The sequence below is a fragment of the Syngnathus typhle genome, linkage group LG20 (genome assembly GCF_033458585.1).
Source record: "Syngnathus typhle isolate RoL2023-S1 ecotype Sweden linkage group LG20, RoL_Styp_1.0, whole genome shotgun sequence".
Lineage (NCBI taxonomy): Eukaryota > Metazoa > Chordata > Actinopteri > Syngnathiformes > Syngnathidae > Syngnathus > Syngnathus typhle.
This window is the reverse complement of record NC_083757.1, coordinates 3,024,959-3,048,861: the sequence shown is the minus strand read 5'-3', so window position 1 is coordinate 3,048,861 and position 23,903 is coordinate 3,024,959. Positions and strand designations below refer to the sequence as shown.

General features: G+C 44.3%; 1 protein-coding gene and 1 long non-coding RNA gene across 2 annotated transcripts; one reads left to right on the top strand and one right to left on the bottom strand.

Moving 5' to 3' along the window:
• Positions 1 to 4,600: 4,600 nt before the first annotated feature.
• LOC133144182 (uncharacterized) lies at positions 4,601 to 5,764 on the bottom strand. The gene is made up of 2 exons (XR_009710611.1): positions 5,653 to 5,764; positions 4,601 to 5,373 (listed from the first exon to the last, which is right to left on the bottom strand). It is a non-coding gene; the product is annotated as an uncharacterized LOC133144182 (long non-coding RNA).
• rapgef5a (Rap guanine nucleotide exchange factor (GEF) 5a) lies at positions 5,693 to 23,490 on the top strand. Its single transcript, XM_061266665.1, has 26 exons — positions 5,693 to 6,020; positions 7,324 to 7,374; positions 7,541 to 7,647; positions 7,798 to 7,919; positions 8,009 to 8,186; positions 9,743 to 9,824; positions 9,912 to 9,960; positions 10,062 to 10,135; positions 11,144 to 11,320; positions 13,579 to 13,718; positions 14,213 to 14,313; positions 17,709 to 17,787; positions 17,858 to 18,002; positions 18,406 to 18,497; positions 18,566 to 18,596; positions 18,700 to 18,778; positions 18,854 to 19,003; positions 19,105 to 19,202; positions 19,277 to 19,399; positions 19,494 to 19,672; positions 19,738 to 19,828; positions 19,895 to 19,945; positions 20,023 to 20,110; positions 20,186 to 20,250; positions 20,373 to 20,427; positions 20,617 to 23,490. The coding sequence occupies exons 1-26, from the start codon at positions 5,877 to 5,879 to the stop codon at positions 20,733 to 20,735; spliced, it is 2,670 nt and encodes an 889-aa protein (XP_061122649.1). The 5' UTR covers positions 5,693 to 5,876; the 3' UTR covers positions 20,736 to 23,490.
• The last annotated feature ends 413 nt before the right edge of the window (positions 23,491 to 23,903 follow it).

Here is a 23,903-nt window from a genome sequence, read left to right as displayed (position 1 = left end):
AAAAGCTGACACGATAGCAATGTCAAACGTGTTCATTTAAGAAAAAGCCACACACGTTTTGTGATCAAATCTTTCATAACGAGAATGATTTGAGTGAATTGATTTGGATGAATAATTGAGAAGAAATCTCAGTTCTGAAGGCTCCTTTTGTCCCAAGCAAAGTGACAGATGGTGGGGAGGGGGGATAAAAATTGTAACAAGAACTCTATAAAAAAATGTCAAGTCGTGAGGATATGTTTACAGCAGTTTTTCTTCTGTCTTCCTGGGGGTCCTTTCAGGTTGTGTGGAAAATTTGAACAGGTTCCTTCATTCCTAGGCCAAATTACAGGGGGGGGGGACAAATCCTCACAGCTGCCCTGTGAGAATATGTTCCCCCCCCTTATTTTCAGAACGGTGAGTGCTGGACTCCAGCAGTTTTTTTTCTGTCTTCCTGGGGGTCCTTTCAGGTTATGTGGAAAATTTGAACAGGTTCCTTCATTCCTAGGCCAAATTACAGGGGGGAACAAATCCTCACAGCTGCCCTGTGAGAATATGTTCCCCCCCCTTATTTTGAGAACCGTGAGTGCTGGACTCCAGCAATTTTTTTTCTGTCTTCCTGGGGGTCCTTTCAGGTTATGTGGGAAATTTGAACAGGTTCCCTCATTCCTAGGCCAAATTACAGGGGGGGAACAAATCCTCACAGCTGCCCTGTGAGAATATGTTCCCCCCCCTTATTTTGAGAATACCTTCCGGTTTCAATTATATACTGATGAAACCGATATTACACTCTTTTTTTTTTTTTGGTGCATACAGCAGAATGTAATTACACAGAATGAAAAAAGACGAATTCAATCATTTTTAAAGAACAACAACTTTATTTCAATTATTTCAATTAAATTTAGGTCGGAGCAGATTTTATTTAAAAAAAAAGCCCATTTAATTGTATTGTTATAACATATTTTTATAATGTGACCATGTCAAAAGTCAAAGTCTGCTTGACACACAAAGAAACCGAAATTCCTCTATCCCGAGGTGGAAGCGGAATTTCCATCATCATCTTCCAAACGTGTGCCAGCGTCTTTCTTTATGTCCATTTCCTGGAAGAAAAACGGACGTCAAAAGAGAAATATTGCTTCTTGTCGCTTGAAAGATGTGTCACCTCTCCGTTGGCGTTCATCAAGGTAGTCTGGAACAGGCCTACGGTTCCCCAGTTGGCCTCCGAGACTAGTTCAGAGGGAGGATTGTGGTTTCCGCCAGCACCAGCCGCCCAGATCTGATCAGCATGGTCATTGAAATATTGAGCACCTTGTATATGAGATCGTCCAGATAAAATTGATTACCGTGACAGTCTGGCCGGCCTTCAGGATTAATTCTGCGGGAAACTTGAATATGATGGGAGCAGAAGATCCAACCTGGCACTGCACCTGCCAGTTCCCCAAATTCTGATCCTAATAGTTGAAATTCATCTCAACAGGTTAGTCGTTACTGGAAAATGTACAAATTTCGTAAGATGTGACACATTTTTTTTTTTCTCTTGGTATGGCGCCGTGAGTGGCTGCCTCCCAGCAGTGTTCTCTCTTTTCCTCTTTATTTCCTTATTTTCTCCTTTTTCTTTCTGTCTTTTTGTCCATTCGGCGATGCTGGTGCCTTCTACCGCACCTCGGTACCTCTTCGGATCGGATATTTTATTTATTTTTTTCTTCCTGGGACCGGACCGGGATCATCGGTCGAGGCCGGCGTAACTCTACGACGGCTTCCTGCTTATCCGACCAGTGATGACCGGGTCCCTCGCCTTGGCCTTGCAGCCGCAACCCCTGTGGGGAGTCCGCTCCCTCGTGCTCGTCGGAACCGACGACTTTCGCCATGCTAGCCCCGTGGTGGCCATCTGCACGTCCCCCGACAGGGTGCCCGGGACGCTCCTCACACGTTTGCCTGCTTTGTGATGTTTTCACCGATTCACCACCACGGTCCATTGGGCGCCGTTGAACTGGACTGCCCTTACACCTGTCGATGGACCCCGTGGAGGCTATTTTGTGTGTTTTGGGGTGTTCTCTTGTATTGAGGGGTGCTAGGTGGCCGCTGTTGCTTTTTTTCCCTTTGTCTTTTAGCTTTGATTTGCTTTGATGGCTTTTATCCTGTGCACTTTCTGACTTTCTTTGTGGCGCCGTTGTGTGGCAGCCTTGTGAGAGCCTATTGAGTTGCGCTCATGCCATCTGTGTGTTTTTTGTATACCCACTCTGTGGTATGGATACTGCTGGGGCCTGAATTTCCCCACCCCTGGGGATCAATAAATATTCAATCAATCAATCAATCAATCCACTGACCTCATCTGCGTCATTCCAGATTTGGACATATTTGTCTTGCTGGACCAATTTCATGGTGCCCTGCCTGCTAGCAGAGGCCTGCTGGGTGATGTCAGTATGAGCCACATCTTTGCTGGGGAAGCTCGAAGCCTCGCTGGGACGTTTTCTCTTTTGGCTGGCCGACATGGTTTGGCGTACCCTGGGGTCAAACGTGGAGACATTAATTGCTATGAGAGGAAACGTGGTATGTTCTAAAGACCTTTGTTCTTGACGCTTCCGCTCCCTCTCTGTAGACAGAGCCTCCTCCAGATCTTTAATTTTTGCATCACGGTCTGCAAACTAGTGTCAACACAGACTTTTTAAACTTTTGCAGCTGAGACAGATTCTAAGGTCCAAATGATAAATGGTTACCTCTTTTTGAATGTGTTCAAGCTGGCTTTTTATCACGTTCATGGCGTCAGCCACTTTGCGATCATGACTTCTCTGGTCATCAGGAGGAGTGTTTTCTGGTGTCGCCATCTCTTCTCGCTTCTGCTGTTCCAGGAAAGACTCAGTATCATGCACGTACTGTGTGTGTGTCGTTCTATTAAAAAGTCCTCTAAACTTGGAGAGTGTGCGCGTCATTACGGCCACGATATAACAAACGTCATAGAGGTTTCTTCCACGTCAAAGTTTCCTTTGTAAATACACGTCGAAAAAAAACTAAATATTATATTAATATTAACCTTGCTCGCAGACGCGCAAATGTTTAAGAAAAAAGGTTCACTCCTTGCTTTATTAAGCCACATAAAGCTACTTTGCGGCGGCTAAGTGTCGCAAAAACGGGAATCGCAAACAACGCCTTTTATTAAACTTTTAACAGCCGCAAAGTTGTAATAAAGGTCCCGTTCAATTTCTGGCGCAGCTGGTGGCTGCTTTGGACCGCTGACTGGCGAACGCCTTCCAGCTGAACCTGACAGGAATAATAGTAGAAGGTACAAAAGAGTTCAGGGGATATTTTCCAGCAATTTACCTAAACGGGTCCCGGGACACCTCTGTTTTAGATTCAGTGATGCGTAAATCCAAGACGGCGTCCTCCACTTTCATGGAACGGTCGTTGTCGATGTAGAGATCTTCCTGTGTGCTTCCTGTGATGCGCTTGGAGTGGTTTCTGGCACTACACCAATGCCTGATTGCACTTATCAAAGAAACTTCATAGAGGTTTCTTCAAAGTCCAAAGGTTCCTTTGTCCGAAAAAAAAAAAAAAAAAAAAACCTCACTCAACTTTCAAGCTGCTGCTAGAATATTCTAGAATATATGTTATGTTCTCATATTTAACATTATGTGACATATATGAACATGCAATACTTGACATGCCCAATTTTGGTTTACTTTAATTACAGGAGAAGTAGAGGGTAAAGGGAAATGTACTTTTGGCAGTTTGCAAACACATTTGATTAACGCTTCGTTAGACACATATAACCATATCAAAATAATTTCTAGTAGTAGTGTGGTCGCTTAATAAGTGGAAAGGAATGTGCAGGCTACATGAATTTGTTTTCTTCAAAGTATTGTGGAACAGGAGGTCCAGAAAGGGAGCATATCTCAAGGCCGATGGGAACGCGAAAAACAACTCGTCTTTGTGGTCCAGACACCTGTGCTGAGCAGGGGAAAACCCAAACGAGGAGGAGATGACCACAGACCATCGACCAATCACCACACAATCTTTTGCATGTTTGAATATTCATATTGTGTTTCTTTAAAACTGGGCAACCCAGAAGAACGTGTCGTCTTTTCTGGTCACGAAGGCACACGAGTTTTTGTGTTAAGGACCCAAGACCCAGGCGCCTGTATTAGCTTGCTTTGACAAGATTAAACAATTGGTAAATTCGGTCTGATTGATCTACTGGTCTTCTCTTTGACAGAACGAACTCGCAAAATTGTTAGGTGCGCCAGTGTGTGGATTAGAACATGGCAATTTTTGTGTTAAGTGTTGATCACAATTTGGAGTCAGATCAATAGCTAAAATCCGTATCCTAACAAGGGTCATGGATTCATTCTTTACCAACACCGTTTGTGTTGATATATATTTTGCTGGCCTGCTGATTTCAGCTCTCTCTATGATTTTTCTCTTCTATGGATGTTGAAATCCATAAGCTCAGTGGCCTAGTGGTAGAGTGTCCGCCCTGAGACTGGAAGGTTGTGGGTTTAAACCCTGGCCGGGTCATACCAAAGACTATAAAACTGGGACCCATTGCCTCCCTGCTTGTATATTTCCATAGAGCCTTAAAAAGCGTACCTGTAATACACTGGAGGCTTTGGGGAAAAAAACAAACATGTTTTGAACATAGATTTTTATTTACTCCACCAAATATTGCAATACTGTACAGTGTTGGCATCTCTGATGTTGGCATCTGTCTCTCTGCAACAGGCTAATTATCCCAGATTAGAGAAACGTCGAGTTGACGTCTGAGTTATACAAGTGCACCAGTGGTGAACTCTGCACAGCATGTCACGTCATCCGCGTTGTCAAGTTCTCTTCCTTACCATGTTCACTTGTACTTTTTTTCCTCTTCAATCTGTGGCGAAGGCCCAAAGCAAGAGTCAAATTCATTGAGAGAAAGTGTGCCTATGTGTGTAACCGCCCCGTCTGGCTAGCATGCTTCAATCCGTCCGTCTAACCAGTTCCGGCCCTGCAGTAGCTCGCAAATACACTCTCTACTACTTCAACAACATTTATTGTTCATTGTGGGAAAACAAAATGCACAATACGTCATCTTTAAAAGACAGGTAGCCGCCACGTATGAACTAGACCAAACAGTTGTCTCATGTTTCAGCTCACCTGCCGTCTGCTTCAGGTTAAACTGGAATGTATAGCAGCAGCAACCATTCACACACACACAGATAATACGACCTTTGTTTACCTTTGGAAAGGGGGCTAAAGTACTCACACTAAATCGAAGCATTTTGTTAACTTGGCACAATGAAAACCTTTTATTATTTGTCTTCATAATAACGCCTCATGGACATATCTTCTTTATCTTCAGTGAAGCATGACTGCCGTGTTGAGAGGCTGAAAGAGGAGCTGCTGCTTCTTTGCACTACTGTCATCCTAAACATAAAAGAGCACAATAAACATGAATGGAAAACATAAAAGACCAAAGTGCAATTACAAACTGAAAAGTACTTCCCATAGACTAGCATCCACCAAGATTGGAAAGTGACCAAAATATGCAATCAATGTGCAAAGCCTTCTACTGAAAGATAATATTATTTTTGCAGAGAATGATATGAGGCAAAATTGCAATGACATCCAAATGAATAGTGACGCCCCCCCCCCCCCCCCCCCCCCCCCCAATCACGCGCACGCCTAGTCACGCTGCTCGCTAACCCGAGGTGCGCCGTGCTGCAGAACAAGTGAAGTGTCTCGTTAAACGTGCGCGCGACCCTTCAACCGTTGCAGCTGCACGGCACGCCGCAGCTCGGCTTGAGGCGAAAGGTAGGAAGGAAGGAGGAGACCGGGGAGGGGAGGGAAATGGCGAACTGCCACCGGCGACGACGGTGCGCCTGTTGAGGAGCTCCACGCGGACACACGCTCGCGTCCGGCTAGCCATCATGGACGACTCGGAGCCCGCAGAGGACGGCCTGCTCGCGGGTTTGCGCTGGAACCGGAGCGCGCGGGACCAAGCTCAGCTCAAGCACAAAATCCGGGACCTCCCGGGACTACTAAAACACGGGCTGCACCTGCGGAAGAAAAGCGTGAGTATCTCGGAATGTGGAGCTCCTTCCGCGTTTGATGCTTGCACGTTCCAACTCAAATTATGCGTGGATCAGGCAGGTTAGTACCCACGTCACGACTTGTCCCAAGCGTGACCGTCGCAGGGGGAAATGTGCATGTATGCGCTTTGCTCCATAATGACTCGAATTGCTGTTAAGACACCACCATACCTTCGCACTCTGGTAGTCAAGGCAACCACCTTCAGGTTCTATTGCACACACAAAATGATCATGTGTGTAGCACATATATGTCGATTCAATTAAAGTGTCAATGAATTCATCTTCGAGCATGTGTGAAGAAAACCACAACATCCATTCATCATTCGCTGCCCACGCATGACAGTTAAAACGACGTGATAAAATCATCACCGAGGGTCTTAAATCTTGCTGCAGGCGCATCTTCAGAACGCGGCAAAGCGCCAATACAAAAGCTTGAGTGTGTACTACTGTAAAAAAAAAAGAAGCAGACTTTGGGAACGCTTGTCGCTCCCCAGTCATGAGACAAAGAGATGGAGGGATAAAATCGAGCGAGGAGGATGTGAGAGTCTCTCAGTCTGCTCTCATCACTGCTGAAAATCAAATCTCTGATCGGCAAAGTGGATGCGAAGTCGCCGCTGTGATGTTTTCGACTTCCTCGTCTTCTAGTGTTAACGGGTACATTGGTCCCTCTGTCTCCATCATGTTCTCCTTTTAATGAACGCAATTAAAACCATCCCTCCTCAGCTCACTTCACTCCCTCTCCGTCTGTCACGCTCATATCCGTGTCATGTATATTCATTGACTTTTTTTTTTAGATCCATGTGGAGTGATCAAATTGGATTTTTTTTTTCTATTTATTGTCAGTTGTGCATCCTTGATGCCATTGTATGACTTCTCAATCAGTTTTATGACCGGATTTTCATTTCAGTGTGCCAATAAAATCAGTTGCCGCCATAATAATCCCTAAAGATTAAGATCCTATTTCCTGGTATCATGGGTGTGCCCAGAGCTTTACAACATGGTGTGATGGTGATACATATTAAGAATTGTATTGGTCAGAGAGTAAAAGAGTGTCCTATTTCCTTGATTTTAGGTCAGATCGTCATCTTACGCACACACACCAAATAAAAGCTGCCGTTTTGAGGAGTGAATCACAAAAGAGGCGGTTGTTGAGGTTATTGCATTGTAAACACTGTGACTAATGTGTTGGAAAAACTGGTCTTTCTCAAATTGGAGTTGTGTTGACTCCGTTTGCACGTGCGTAACAGCTCATAGCAGCGTGTGTGTTTGTTTCGTTTTTGAACAGCAATCACCTGACACAATCCCCGGACCAAGTGCTGGGCCGACGGTAAATAAGGTGAGGGCTTACACACACACACACACATTCACACAGCAATGATGTCATGAGGTTTGTTTGGCCTCAATACAAGATGAGCTCAGTGCTCATTTTCACCTTGGGCCTCATTCTAGGCCATTTTTACAAATTGCAGCAACACAATGACCTGTTTTTGCATGTGTCTCAGTCATGCTCCCAGAGTTTTCCCTGCGCTGGCCGTGCTGTGAGAAATGGTTTCCTTTCCCATGGACCATACCCAGCTAAAGACAAGATACACTTGGCCAGAATCATACGGTACACTTTTTTTTATTTTTATTTTATGTCGCTTTAAGGATTTTGCCCCAAGCAGTCGGCAAAAAATGATACGAAGATCACTTTTTCCAGCATGCACGTATTCTTTTTGTGTGTTTGTGTGCACAAATTGAACGTTGGTGTATCTGACAGGCGCAGTTATGTGGGCGTGGAGCTGGTGCAGTGGCTGTGTGAGCAATGTGTGTACGTGCGTTGTCGGACCACCGCTGTGCGCGTCTGGCAGGTGCTGCTGGAGCTGGGCGTCCTCCTGTCCGGTAAACCTGAAATTATATCATCTGCACATAAGAAGAATATTGTTATGTATTGTTTCAATGATCTAAATGACTCCGTGTCGTCTTGGCAGTGGACCAGCGAGTCGTCTTCTCGGACTCCAACACTTACTACCAGTTCAGTTTTGAGGAGTGCGACTCGAGCTCCTGTGAGTTTCGTGCCAATGAAGGGGATTGGCCGGAGGCTGTTAGGCTCCTCCTACAACTTGCGCCCTACGTTCAGTTTCGCTCCGGAGACGGACCCAGCAGCCCGTAAGTCTTCACAAAAATCGTGTTACGTAAATGAAAGTTTTGTGGATATCCTGCCCGACACACGGCAACATCCCTCACGCGCTCTCCAATATCTTTTTCTAATTCCAAATCCCTTTTCAGTGTTGTAAATCCTTGGTGTGACACCCCTTCCACATCGAGCGGGTGTCAGCTAAAGTTCTTTGCTTTGCCTTTCCGGTGTGTTCCGGGATTCCTGCTGAGGCTGCCACTGAACTCAATCTGTCAAATGAGCAAATGTAGTGTGTGTGGCATTTAAAAACACCACTCCACGTCAGCTTTTTTTTTTTCCCCCATCTGAAAAGGTACTTCTGAGCGTGTACAGTTAAACTTGACTATTTGCTGCAAGTCGCAAAAAAAAAGGAATTTCCGCTACTTTTGATCAAGTGGAGCTCCTCAACTCATTTAAGTCATGCATTATTACCAAGTTGCCCAGCAGGTGGCGCCAAAATCAGCCAATAGGCTAATTTGCAACTCTTGTTGATATCCAGTTTTCCTCTGGCCTTGTATGTTGCTTAAAAAAAGGAATATAATAAAAGTTCATACTCCTTTTATCCTAACTATTGGGCCAAATAATGTGCGCAGATCCTCGGTACAGATGCGATTATGTACTCGACGTCCTCATTCGGTCTGGCGCTTTTGACCGCCGTTTCTCTTTGATTGCTGCATTTTTGCTCTGCTGGCATCTGCCGTCCCTCCACCGAGCTCACCCCCTACTGCTCCGTGTCCTCCGTCTGTCTCGCTTAAAGTGGTGGAATGAAAATTTGCGACTGGATTTTCTTTTTTTTCTTAAAGGAGACGTGCTGTTGTGACGGTGTTAATTATAACCCATTGGATTATTTACGGCAACACTAAATTATTTCTCAAAATATGTTTAATCTTGTTCCCGCTGCAGTCATCACGCGTTCTATCACTGTGGATGAATTATACAAATACCCCGAGGCGGAGTTGTCCACACTTTTTCCTCCGAGGACTGCGTACGGGTAAATCTAATGATGCCACGGCGACTTTGGTCGTTCGTGGCCAAATACACCTTGCTAAATAAATAAAGACAATTAGTAAAAACCGAAATGAGCGACATGTTTTGCTTTACTTGTGATCTCCAAATGTTCACATTAATACCGTTCCGTTTGTGTTGAGTATTTTTTGCTTTGGTGAGTTATGAGCACATACGTGTACTTTGATAGGAAAGCTTATCCAGCAATTTGCTTCAGTTCCACGCATGCACGCACGCACGCACGCACAGCCTGATCCTTCTTCCTCCATAACAATTGCTCCTTCCACTGGGATCTGTTGATATCCAAATGATATGCAAATTTGTTCTGTGGGTGTGTCACATCTGCGAGAGACTGTTGGAAATGCTGCTTTTGAAGACTCGAGCTCAACACTCAAGTCTCCATTTCGTAACACAGACGGAAAATGCCAGAAATGCTATTTTATTAAATTAGCAATATACCAATTAATTTTTTTTGTGGTGGTCAATACTTGGATCAAAATTCTATACAGTTAAACAAGTGAATCTGTTTGTATGTCTCTCCAAGGTCAGAAGAGGACTCTGAGGGAAACCGGGATGTCTGCAGTGAGATCCTCCAGATGAGAGCCCTCGAAAGGCTCACTTCTACAGTAAGTCAATAAATGTGTGTGTATTGCTAAATGAGTCCAGTGCACTATTACACACTTCAATTTTCTCTCTCTCGCCATTTCCATTAGGTTCAAAATGAGTTGGCTGCTGCTCTTGCCCGAAAGACACGCAAAGCTTGTGAGTAAATTCAGTACGAGTGTATTTTCCGACAACGTGGCATTGCATTAAAAAAAAAAAAAAAAAGTTCCATGTTTTTTCCTGTATCTGATTGTTTGCAGTATCAGAGCAGGACTCTGACATGCCGGAGACGAGCCAGCAGGACGTCCACTCACCGAGCGCGGAGTCCAGCCCGGTAAATCAGCCCATCTATTTTCGAGCCGGTCTTCATTAGAGTCAATAGAGGAGTACAAAAGGCTGGATGCTTGTAACTTAATTCCCTTGTGCTATGTTTTCACAAATGTATCAACACATAAGGAGAAACAGTGTGACACCACAATGCAAACAAACATTGTGTGTGTGTGTGTGTGTGTGTGTGTGTGTGTGCGTATGTGTGTGTTATCAGGCCTTCCTCCAGATGAACTGTGGTAGGGGGTGTTTTCCTAGTAAACAGAATGTGTGGGAGTGATGCCACCATGCTAAGCCTCCACTATAAGCACATGGGAAGTGGTTACTTAACTCTTAAGGAAATTAAATATCACATCCGTTCTTTCCCTAAAAAAAATAAATACAGTATTCTATTTGATACTCCACACTAAGGAGCGCGCACACGCACACGCACGCACGCACGCACACACACACACACACACACACACACATTTATAATCATTTATGCTTTTGTTTCCTCTGCATACTTTTTTCACCCAAAGTTTTTTTTTTTTTTTTTTAAAAACAACATATTGATAATTTTGCACTTTTTAATTTAGCAAAGCTAACACAGTTAAAATCCCGATTAGACGAGAGGGACGCACAAGCCAGCACACACTCTTCCTACACACACATGCACACACACACCCCCCCGCCCACTTAGTCTGATAATCACTCGCACTCACTCTGGCTGCGCCAGATCTGCTGACATGGAGACAAAAGGAGAAATGCAACAGATAGAGGGAATTACCGATTAGAATGTCAAATGAATAGCATTTGGAATAATGAGGCTTTAGAGACGTAGATAAAGAGTTCTTGGATTACTTTTTTTCCATTTTCCCTTAAATGGGCTTAGTGAAAGTGATCCCATACTTCTGGATCAGACCCAACTTTGCAGTTTGGCACTGAACGTCCATTCCGCAAGCAAACTGTGACTTTTTCCATCATGTCTTGGGACTGTGGCTTGAGATACATGTTCATGCCTCCCGTATTGCAGTTGGGCGGCGTGTGTGCTCTGCGAGGCGGCGGCGGCGGCAGCAACGGCGGCGGCTCCGTGTGCGGCCGTGAGGAGCTGACCAGCCGACTGGGCTTGGAAGCCGTTCAGCGTCTGGCCAAGGATGGCTGCCGGCTTCTGCAGAACCACAACTACCGGTTACCTGACAGGAACCAAACGGTGAGTCCTAACCAACACTTGACCGGCTCATGTCAATGTTAGTGTGAATTAATGCTTCACACTACAGTCCATACAGTATTAGCTTAGACGTGTCGTGTGTATTCATGCACCACTGGTGCCGTGTTAGCTGCACTGTGCGCTCACATAATGAGGAGGAGGGGGGGGGGGGGTTAATGAAGCCGTGCGCCAACTAATTCCGATTACCCGAGGGCAAGACATGAAGCGAAAGGAAGTCTGCTCACACATGTAAAGACGTGCGCTTCTGACATCTGCCACATGTCACATCAGCCAGGCCTCATGATTTCATTATGATATCATCTAAGTCCAAAATGTGCCATCAAAAAAGGAACCTGTCGGAAGGGTTTAGCAAATATTGGCGGTGTATGCTTGACTGGTTTTGGCACTCAGGGCTATTGTGCCCTTGAGCAAGGCGCCGCACATTTGCCTGGCTCTGGAAAGGACAAATGCAGAAGTTGAGGCAAATATACAGGGAGACCATATTTTGAAATATTAATGAAATAAGAGCCGAGACATCAAAGGGTCCGCAAGAGAATCTCAGCAACGATGAGCGAGTTGCGCAGCACTCAAAGCAACCTTGGCTGCTTTGCTTTCACCACGTTGTCATGGCGACTCGATTTTTACTTTCTTTTTCCGTGACAGCCGAGCCCCATAGAACCAGTACGGTCTGTTGCCATAGTAATATGATTCACGTGTCTGTGTTGTGGATTGCGGCGCATCACTGCCTTCTATTCACCGACCATTAACTTAGTACAGTCGAGTCCGACGGCGCCTCTCGTCGCTCGTAGCCGAGGCACGTGTGGGAACTGCCTACCCGTATTGGGTTTTCATTTTCCTATCCATCATTTCCAGGAATTTAGCCCTCGAGCTATCACAACACAGATATGACTACGCACACACATATTGGCATGAAATTGGCCGGGACCACAACGCGTTTCCTTTCGGACTTTTCATGAGGCCCGCCTTTCCTCTGCACAGTACGTCCACATATATTGAGTGTGCGTGACCCCGTGCGCGACATAGCAGGTGCACGCCGTCTCTTCTCGCAAATCCAAATCTCTGGGCCGTTGCGGGGGGGAAGGACCTGGCTTGAACCCACTGAAGAGAGGAAAGAGAAAATGACTTTCGGGCACTCACAAAAGGAGACAGTGAGGAAGGGTGGGGGAGAGTCGAGCAAAGGACGTGCAGATGGGAGAATTGAAGGAAGGGATCGCGAGGAATGGAAGGAAAAGGCGGAGCGACACACCTGTTAGCTGAGAACAAATGACGTGGCAGCTTTCCTGTTCCGAAAGAACAACCATTTTGAATTTCTACTAGATCATTAAAAGTGATGATGGCATGTTTGAGTATTCATAAAAGATCCGATGATAATTTAAGTGCTCTTTTCTTCTCCACTGTTTTTTTTTTGCGCAACTTTCCATTCCCTTTCCTTTAATCCGTATTACATAACACGCCATAACCCCTCACACACAGCCTTTCAACTTCCTACTGTGTATTTTTTTTTTTTAATACTTTCTCTGCCTTCCATACACTCTTGGGCTAAATTTGTTTTCTTATCTGGCGCCCCTCTAATCATTTGGGTGTGTTTTCTTGTGAGATTCATACACACAGCATGACCACTTTAAGCTTTGCACACTTGCTTTTGATCTTGTGTTTTTGTGTGCATGTTCGCCATTCTTGGGATGGCGTCTGTTGTTCTTGGATGTCTAAACGTCTAATCGGATAGAGCAACAATTTGCTCGTTTATTTACAATGTAGCAGCGCATTCCCACCACTCTTGTATTTATAATCATACCACTTACATAATCCTGATTTTTTTTTGACCCGGTGTGATTGTGAAAAGCAAAATCAAGAGCTCAACTTTTGTAAATGCAAGTAACTATGAAATTGGACACTTTGGAGCAGATTGTAATTGTCTCTCAGGTCCCTCGGGGCTGCCGATGTGCAGAGAGCAGCTGGAGAAGAGACAATGCTTCTTGATCTCTTCTTCTGCTCCTGACGTCTTTTGATCCGCTCGCTCCACCTGTTTGTTATGCCTCTTTTGTCCACATGCTGTTGTACTCGCTTTTATCGTCGCTGAAGGTGTCATCTGGTGCCAGCCGCGTTGCGGTTTTATCTTTCAAACAAGTGTCATCCAACGTTTCCCCTGAGGGATCCAGAAGATAAATTGGAGAGGCAAAATCTGAGCAAGACTATACAAGCATTTTATGATTGTTGTTTTTTTTGGCGGGTGTTTTTAGGAGGTGTTCGGCCGAGTTTGTCTGAAGGAGCGAGGACGGGACGTTTTGGTGCTGCAAAGGGTGACATCGTCACTGACGTCGCCATCGGAACGGCCCTCGCCTACGTCATCGGGGGGCGGGTCCAGAGAAGAAGACAAAAGGTGTGTATTTACCTCCCTCCATGTGTCATTGACATATTTATCTAAGTGAAGCTTTGTAGGTTTGCTTCAAGTGAATTTTCTTTTGTTTCGTCTGTGACTGAAAGCACAAGTCAGGGAGTGTTGTCAACATCTTAGTAAGTGGGTGTGTGTGTGTTTAGCAACAGTTCCCGCCCAATTGTCTAGTGTTGCTCTCAGAGGAACCCTTGCAGATGACAAAGGCACATGGCCAGCAGGAATTTCCCCCACAGGAGAGCTCCAAATTTAAATTAGGTCATGAGGATGACCTCCAATCAAGCGACTCTTGCCAAGGCAGAGGAAGACTTTGACGAAGAAGACAGCGAAGACGACGAGGAATCCACCAAAAATGACGACGACGTTGCCCGCCCATTCGACGTCCCCCATTTCCGTTATATCGATGAAGATGAGAATGACCGGAACGGGCGTTGGAGTTCGTGTTCCAGCGAGGAGGATTCTTATCGGTCTTCGTCTTGCAGATATGTGGTGGTGTCCGGAACGCCGCTGAAAATCTTGGAGCATCTGCTCAGTGACCTGCGATTAGATGACCAAAGAGGGACCCCTGAGAGCACCGAGAGCGGTGAGTTTGAAACTGATTTCTACTTTCCAAACGAGTCTTTTTCGAGTTTCCAAGAACAATAAATAGCAAGCTTGCCATTCATGGCTCGCAATCTTGGATGAGAGGCAACAAGTTGGAACAACCCAGCCACCCGCCCTGACTGCATGTTTGTGTGCGGCTGTATTATTTAACACTCACACCACATTCTGGTGCTCATTCGCAGTCATTCAGCCATGTCAGCACCTGTCGACAGAAATATTCAAGAGGTTCCAATGGCGGTTGTCAAACCACTCCCGATTGCAGACATTGCCGGCGCAAAACTGTTTGAAAAAATAAAACAGGGCCCGATGAGGGACAAGACCACAATGTCTGAAGTAGACGTTTGTCAAGCCAAACAAGCTGGTGGGGGAAAAAAATGCAATTTTAGACAGAAGATAGTTTAGTAAGGTAGTTAGCAAAAACAGCTGGGAAGAATAAACAAACATTGACTTGTGTGTCCGCTACCAATGCAAGAAAAGCTGGCGCATATCTTTATGCTAAAATAAGGTTAAAGATATGCTAAGCCTAATATAAAGATGCAAACTTAATCATTTAATACATCAAGTACATAGTGGCTCACATTCAAGTCTCTTGTCCATTTTGCTGGGTGACTTATTTTTGAAGTCCATCCAGTCGCATCTTATGTTTTTCTTGAGGTAAAGCGGCTTCGCGCCACTGCCGTCGAACAAATATATTTGAATTTAACTGCTGTACGTTCTCCTCGGAAGCCACCGGAGAGTCGCGCCTTCATCCCGGTTACATATTCTTACTCCGACCGCCCTTTGGGCACGTTTTCTTGGTCATTTTTCTTTTCCAGTAAGTGTGGAGTAAGTCGAGTTGTATTTGCGCGATCCGTTTGGTTTCCATCTTTTCTCTGTGCGCCTCTCTTTGTTGGAACTGCCGAAAATCCGCAATATCATCTTGTATTTCTTTGTATAATCTCTTTTTGGCCTCGACCATACTCTGCTCACACTCTGACAGCTCCTGCTCGTATAATTCTCCCAGGCACCTGATCATTTTTTGTTCTTCCTTCTTCAGACGATTCTCATCATCTTTAAGCCTTTGCTTCTCTTTCATTTGTTCATCCAGGCCTTCTTTCATGCGCTTGTTGTTGAGCAATATTTGACGAGCCTCTTCCGCTTCAGGATCCCACAGATCTTCCATCTTGGTCTTCGGGTCCGTTCCTTTGTTGACTCTGGCCGCAGCCGCCGAATTGTTCTGCTTAACTTTGGCCATCACTATTGTTGGGTCCATGTTGGTGGGTTTGTCTGGAAGGATGTACGTTTTCTTGAACGGATTGACCTGGAACGTCGTATGCGGTTTGACCGCCTTCTCTGCTTTCAGGAACATTTCCGTCAGGAATTTGTCCCGATGGACAAAATTAACGTTTTTCTTATCTTCTTTGGACATTTTGCAAAGCGGATCAGCCCGAACGTTTTACGTGTGCGCGCGCCCGTGCTGTCGGCGTTTTCTTTTTCTGCACTCAGGTTGTCGGTCGGGGCCAGCGGTGCGGCGTGATGGTAGTTTTGATCTGTGATGCATTTTAGCATTGCAAGGCACTGTTACAAAGGTTGCGGTGATGCCATCTTCAATGACATCATTGATCATCACCGCCATCACTGAGAAGCGCATTGCAAATCTGTTGATTGCGACACCATTTAGAGTCTTATCATAAGCTAGACGGTGCAATGATACGAAGGTCGATCTTTCAGTGAGCACTATTCATTTTGATAATAAAAAAAGAAATAATCAAATATTGTGCAAGCCCAAAGTTCATTTTGATCCCAGAGCAGATAATAAACTTTCACTGTGTATGTTTCTGATACACTGCTCTATTAATAATCTTTTTCATATTCTTTCTGCATCAATTAACTCGATTAACTATTAGGTGTCTTGCCCAATGGCATCATGGCAGTAATTGGGGTTGTGGACTTGAGTTAGTCAGATTTCAATTTGCCCGCGGCGGGACTCGAACCATGACCCTTCGATGATTGCATATGTCTGAGAAACATATTTTTTTTTCATTTACTGTTGCTTAGCAACAACCCTGCGCCAATGCTTTATGATATGCACAATAGCGGAAAGAACTGCTGGATTACAACATGGGATCTTAAAGAAATGGAAGGTCACCGAACACCTTTTGGAGGAATTCAGAAGATCAACGTCCCATTGTATGCAACCTCTGCAGTACAGTATTTTGAACAGGCTGGAACACGCTTTTACGGCGGGAGCAACCCATCCACATGTATGCGCATAATAGCGCACGCTCAAACAACACCCTCGGATTAGTGTGATTAGTTCAGCACGCAGGCACTCTTTCCTCTCCCTCTCACGGGAAAATAAAGTCCCCCAAGGTCGGAGCTGGATGAGTTATTCTTCTGCGTGCTGTTTGTGTGTGTGTGTGTGTGTGTGTGTGTGTGTGTGTGTGTGTTTGACTTTGTGTGCCAGCAGGCAAATGTAGAGGGTATATGTTGGGGAAGGAAATTGATATTTATCATCCCAAAGAGTGTACAAAGGGCAAACATAGCAAGAGAATAGTCACAACTGAGAGATTGTTTTAGTTTGATAGCTACGGGGCAGTGATTTTTTTATTTTTTTCCCCCAGCATGGAGGGACCAAGTGGGGGGGAAATCGCTTACATTGGAGATAAAGGCTTTTTTCTGACTTATGCATAAAAGACCCAGAATAGAAATCCCAAAGAATTGACATACAGTCATAAATATTGATGTTTTGGCCAAATGCTCGAGAACTCGCTTGATGGCAGGTGGACAATGAACATGAACGCACTTCCGAGACGTTGTGAAAGGGGCATGAATATAAAGACATGACTTATTGATAGAAAGGCTTCTGCTCTGTCGTTTATAAATGATTCCTTCGCTCTGCCTGACAATATTTGGGTGGAAGGAATATTCTGACGTAGACTCCCCGAGCACAGCGCTGCCAGGAATGACTCACTACATACTGTGTCCGTTCTTAAGGGAGCACAATTTCTCTCAGCCACAAAATATTGCAATTGAATCTTTTACTCCTCCAGGTCCATATATATTCACGTGCTCTCAAAACCAAGCCTCCGAAACAGACCAGAGAGCCAAAGTAATTAGCTCTTAAAATGTGATGAGCCGTGATAATCTCCTCGCTCTGACATATTTCCCTTGGCTGCGTGCTCTTAGAATTTGTTTGTACACGTTTGTGAATTGAATCGGAGTATGTACCTGTAGCCATAAATCAGAAAAGCAAGTTCCTTTTGGGTGATTTGGTAGAGTAGAACAAATTGATCAACCAAAGGTGTCAATCAAAACTGAGGTTAATAATGTGATGCGTGATAACCAAGAGCATAATCCCAAAATGTGGCTAATGAGGTGTTTGTCCTGCTTCAGAAATGCTGTTGGATGACTTCCTGTTAACCTACCTGGTCTTCATGTCCACCTCTGACCTCTGTCAGGCTCTCCTGGGACAATATCCTTCAATGCAAATGCACACAAAATCTGCCACATCTGGATGTTGTCACCTTGACTCCTGTCCTCACCTATAGCAGTGCACGCAGCAGGGGCCAGGAGGAGTGCAAGGATACCCTCTTCAGGAAGCGCAAGGTTCTGCAGTTGGTGTCACACTGGAGCCGACTCTACAAGGACTTCCTCAAGGAGGAGGAGCATGTTCGGGGTTTCATGAAGGTACACACTGAATAGTTCACGTTCCACAATCTGACAGACGCACGCCATGAACAACGTCATGTCCCGTCTGTGAATAACTCCACGTTCATTTAGACTTGCCAAATAACAGGATTTGTCCCGATGTAACCTGGCGGCTTCATCCCTGTGTTGCTATGGAAACCAAAGTGCGAGGGTTGGCATGGGTATAATCGCGTATAGTGTGCAACCAAGGCGATAGTTGCCTAGTAACAGAGAAATGAGACTCTAGAATGGGAGGCGATGGGGGTCCAATGACAATGACAGGCGGGGCTATTTTGTAACCCCTTAAATTAGTTAATATTATTAATGAATACTAATTGACCATCTTATTTATGTCGTAACTCTTTTTACAAAACAGTCCGAATGAACACTCTTGCTCTGTTAGACTCTTTACAGGTGTGTCCTAGAAGATCTGTACGAGTTCCCGACGCTTGAGAAAGACCTCAAAGAGTTCCAGAAGCTTCTGCGTCGTAGACAGTAAGTGCAATTGCTTGTGTTAGTTGCGTGATGCATCCCCTCCTCACTGCTTGCATGTTTGATTCCAGCACAGTGGATGACTGTCCACCAAACCAAAAGGTAAGAGGAGTGCCGTTCAATAAGTGTCATAATTTTTTTTTTTTTTTTTTGTAAAATCTCAGCCTTTGAGTCGCAGAAGTTGACTTGCTGTTTTTGCTTTCAGAGCAAACAAATGCACCAGCAGTTGAGTTTGAAGGAAAACTGTTTGCAACTTCGCAGTTCACAATGTGAGATAAGAGAAGGTAAAAGTCACTTTGCTTCTTTTTTGGGGGGGGAGGAAAAACATTAAAAACGTCTCTGTGTCGTGCATCTTCCAGTTATTTGCTGCGTTTACGTAAGCACCGATTCCTACCTGAGCGTCCACACGCATCCCTCGCTGGAGGCCCACGAGCTGCTAAGAATCGTGAGACTGAAGATGGACAGGTCAGAAGAGGACATGGTGCTTGCTGTGGTCTCCCACACTGGAGGTAAACAGGCAGAGTGCCGAAAATCCCTACACCACACATTTCTTCTCTTCTCTCCTGCGTGCGATTGTTGAAATTGTCTCTGATTGTGTTTGCGTCTGCAGAGCGCAGGATGTTACAGCCCAGCGACTGTGTGTATTCAGAGTCTCTGACCCCGCAGGGAAAGCTTGTCGTCTGTCGCAGAGATCTGGCTGAGATCTTGGTATGGCAAAAAAATCCATCATGTTTGACTTTCATACAGATACACTCAACACAATCGTCCTTTCCCGTTTGCAGCCTTCTTTAACGGACAGCGCCGAGCTCAGTCGGAGGCCTGTGCGCCTTTTGGGGATCAACACGTGGGACGTGGCCGCGGCTCTCACACACCTGGACTGGACCCTCTTCAAGTCCATCCACGAGGTATAAAACTGATTTGTTGGACACCGTCTATCAACACCTGCAGCAATTGCCATACACGACATTTTGCTGACTAAGCTAATGTGTGGTCACGCAGCAAGAGCTGGTCTACTACACCCTGAGGCGCGTTCCCGGCGGGGGCCACACCGCCGCGCTCTCCGTCTTGCTGCAGCGCTGCAACGAGGTCCAGCAGTGGGTCATGTCTGAGGTCCTCATGTGCACGTCGCTCAACAAGAGAGTGCAGCTGCTCAAAAAGTTCATTAAGATCGCTGCTCAGTAAGGACGCACAATCTTGATAATGGTTTTGGAACCGTGTCGAAATGTTTTGTGTGTTACGCTAGTTGCAAAGCTCAGAGGAATTTGAACTCCGCTTTCGCCATCATCATGGGCCTCAATACGGCGGCCGTGAGTCGACTCAACCAAACCTGGGAGGTGAGTGTGGATTTGCGCTCTTGCTTTGTATTTTCCATCTCATTTGTTGTCGTTTTGTTTTGTTAGAAATGTCCCGGGAAGTTCAAGAAGCTTTTTGCGGAGTTGGAGCTGATCACAGTGAGGACAAAACGCTCTCGTTATTCAGTCTGGATTCGATTGTCATCTCACTTTCATTTGTGCTTCTCCTCTTCCAGGATCCGTCTCTTAACCACAAAGCCTACAGAGAAGCTTTTAAGAGAATGAAACCTCCAAAGATCCCTTTTATGCCCCTACTCTTGAAAGGTAATCATTTATTAAGCCCATTTATTAAATAGTTGTAATAAATAACTGAAATTCACTTTTAATCTGCTCCTCTAGATATCACCTTTATCCACGAGGGCAATAAGACCTTCCATGACAACCTGGTGAACTTTGAGAAGTTGGTGAGTTTCCTTACGTGTCTTCTCCAAACTGCCTCTGATTGTCGTATACACGCGACTGCTGCAAATCGAAGTTCAAAAAGTTAGCCAGGGGGTGACACCGACATCTTTCTCTACACCGACAGCATATGATCGCAGACACCGTTCGAATGATTCGACACTGCCAAAGCGAGCAAACAGGTGAGGAGAAAAAGTTTGGTTCATTCGATCTGAACTCATCTGTGCATGCCTTTTATGACTCTAACTAACAATGGTTTTCTCAAATCATCTTTCCCCATTGAAATGAATAAAAATGACATTAATCTGTTCCAGTCCTCCACTAAGGATAACATTTGATATTTTGCGACAAAGTGTTCATTTGTGTGGCAGGCAATGAGGTGATCGGCGTGGACAGCGCAGAGTTGAGGGCGAGCGTTCACTACCTGCACATCATTGACAATCAGCAGACGCTCTTTGAGCTGTCCCACAAACTAGAACCGCGGGCTTAGTCCCCCCTTCACGGACACAGAGAAGTAGCACGGCACTGTTGCGATAAGGCAAGCACTGATATGTGTGTGTGACATTCAAGGACGCTGAACAAGCAAACGTCACACACTCACACATGCACAGTAACTAACCACCAGTAGAGGTGCCAAGTTGACCCACGAGAGAAGGATGTAATTACGCTGTACAGTATCTATTGGACTAAATATGACATTTATTTGTGATGAGCATTTGGTTATTTATGAGCCTGTCAACCAGGTGGAATGTTCTTTTTGTTTGTGCTGTTGCATCAGTAGGTCAACGGCGACTCGATGGCCTCGTCATTTCAGTTACACACACACACACAAAAAAAAAAAAATATGCCTATTGAAGAGTTTCATGCGTTTGCAACCATAATTTGCGACAACACGATGTCACCTTCATATTTTAGGGTATCGACAAGTTTGTTCAGGATCTTGTCACGACTGCTAGGTGTTTATTTTTGTCGTTTCTCGTGCAAGAGACAAGTCAGTGTTGAAGCATTCATCAAACATACCTCCACATTTTGACCTTTGGCCACGTGTTAAACTGTTAACGCAGGGAGTGCCACTTTAATAGCGTACAGGAACGCACTGACTGACTTAAACCACAAGTTCTCCTGAATGCGCGACAACTATTGTTTGTGCAATTATGGGCTTTACTTGTTTCCATGCATGTGTTATGCACTTTTCTCACCGAACTAGGTTCTACGTATGAATAGATAGACTTGACAACATCATTACCTGCACATATGGACCTATACATCATTTCTGTCAAATGTCACACGGAGTCCCCTGTGGCACCAAAACACTACAAAATCTATTTTTCTCTTAATTAGATCATTGTGTCCCTTTTGAAGCAAGTATGACTCATCTCGCAATTCAACGAGCTTGATCGAGAGGCCTCTCACCTCGCCTGATATTGCTATGGAAACAACCTTATCAAATAACGTCGAGGTGCAGATTGCTCCGTCAAATAGGTTTACTCGGTTCAGATTGACCCACATAGGATCACTGTTGCAATTTCAGAGGGACCTGTTTTTGTTGTTCATCAGCGCAACATTTTAGAAAGTAGATGCCTGATAAGCAATACGTTCAATAATTGTATCAAATGTTTTACTGCCTCTGCTAACAATGCTTGTTCCAACTCCACTGTCAAACTGGTTTAAAAAGATGTTTATCGCACATCCAATGTGGTTTTCTTCTTGTGTTGCCAAACTAGGTTACCAAAATATTTAAAACAGCAACGCTTGAATAAATACTTTGACTGTTGATCAAAATTGAACAAATTAATCCTGATGGAGACTGAATTTTTGAAACTGCTATTACAGTTGGTAGAAAGTCTACACATGCCTATTCAAATGTTAAGTGCGCTTTATTTTTGACAATTGAGATAATGTATTTGCGCAAGTGTGCACACCCTCTTATGTGGCTCGCTTGAGTATTAACCAATTACAATTAAACCCATGTTAAATGAGTCGGCACGCAGCCAACACCATTTAACATGAGTTTGATTGTGAAATATTTATGTTTATTAATTATAAAACTTTGAAGAGGGGGGTGTAGACTTTTTATGCTGTGCATTGGACCTCACTAGATTGTATTAATGTTCCTGAAATGTGTCTGATTGAAAACATAAAGCATGTATTATCATCAATATGTAAAGATAATGTTTTGTATGCGTTTTGGATATTTGTATTTTCATAGCAAGTCAAATGGATGTCAAAGAAATTTTAATGCCAAAAACAATTAGAAGACACTTTCCAAAGTTGGAAAAGAACCTGGAACAAGTTGTTAGATCTTCTCAAGGATACACTCAAAGGGTCGTGTTGCAAATAGAATTTTTGTTTACATTCAACTGTAGATAAAACCATCCAGCATTATTTGGGAAACAATGACTTGAGAAGATACCTTTAGCATTCTTTGCTGTTGTGTTTTGCTGACTGTAAACCTAGAAAGAGCTTGCGGAGGTAGTTGATGTAATTCTTTACAAACACACACACTCCACGTGATGTGTTAAAATGCAGTTACATTGTGGTATTAGTTATTCCCTAATACCCTGTTTATTTATGGATTGCTAGTGTGGACAACTGTTATGCTCAAGAGTTCCGTTCTGAAGGTCCATATACTAGTTTAGCCCTCCAACTTTGGCATACTAGTAGGAGATTACGAGTTAGGCAATTGACAGTTGCACACTCTTTATAGTTGTGAAGTGTCCGTTCATTATATTCTGTCAGTAATAGTCACCTAGTTTTGTCTCACTCGTAACACGTTCTACTTTTATGTCAAATTTGTTCGACTAGTGATGACGATTATTATGGACCTGGCATTATTCTGAGAGGCGCTGAAACATTTTATTGTCGCCACCCGAGGACGCCAGAGGAGCTACACTAGAGATGATGGTCCTCTCCTGGAGGCATTCAATTCTGTCTCCTCAGTGTGACAATTCGTTTCCCTTAAAGCACCATTGTTAGAAACCTGTTTGCATGATCCAAAAGAATAAACACAATCCAAGGGAGGGCATGTTGAAGGCTTTGTACTTATGTAATATGTGTAAATTTATGCCTATGTACTTTTTATTTATTTGTTTCAAATGGTCAGGCAAAAAAGAAAAGTGAACCACAAAGCAATACATTCATGTACACCTGATGTTCTGAAGTGAAGCCACATGTCTTTTCTATAGAGGTGTTTTACTATGTGGACATTTTAACTGAAATTAATAAATTATAGGTTTTATGTGAAATCAGGTCTCTTGTGAATCTTTGCAATTAAGTCAATAGAATAAAAGTGTAAAAGTGAGCCTTAAATGTTAGGGGGTGACCGAAGGGGGTCTTTGACCAAGATGTCATTCAAGCAAGGACCGCCCCTGACTGTGCGCATGGCGTTGCTTTAGTGAACAGTATTTTGTGGCGTGAAATAAATACATGTTCCACTACAATATTATTTTACCAGAACTTCAGTAATGGGGAGGTAAAATAAATTGCAAGTAATTTCATAGCTCTAAATTTGTTGGATTTTAATAATTATAATCCCCCCAAAAAATCTACGATGACACATCCGGCATAGGTCACGCCCAATCAACTTTCGCGCGATACATCAGACTGTACCATTCGATGAAAAAAGAGGAGTGTTGCAAACCGACAACCTCTTTTAATG

Bases quoted from the DNA above. Each gene is read 5' to 3' on its own strand.
- rapgef5a (XM_061266665.1), top strand. From the start codon at position 5,877: ATGGACGACTCGGAGCCCGCAGAGGACGGCCTGCTCGCGGGTTTGCGC. The intron at 18,597-18,699 runs GTAAGAGGAGTG...TTTTGCTTTCAG, and splicing joins ACTGTCCACCAAACCAAAAG to AGCAAACAAATGCACCAGCA. The intron at 20,111-20,185 runs GTAATCATTTAT...CTGCTCCTCTAG, and splicing joins TATGCCCCTACTCTTGAAAG to ATATCACCTTTATCCACGAG.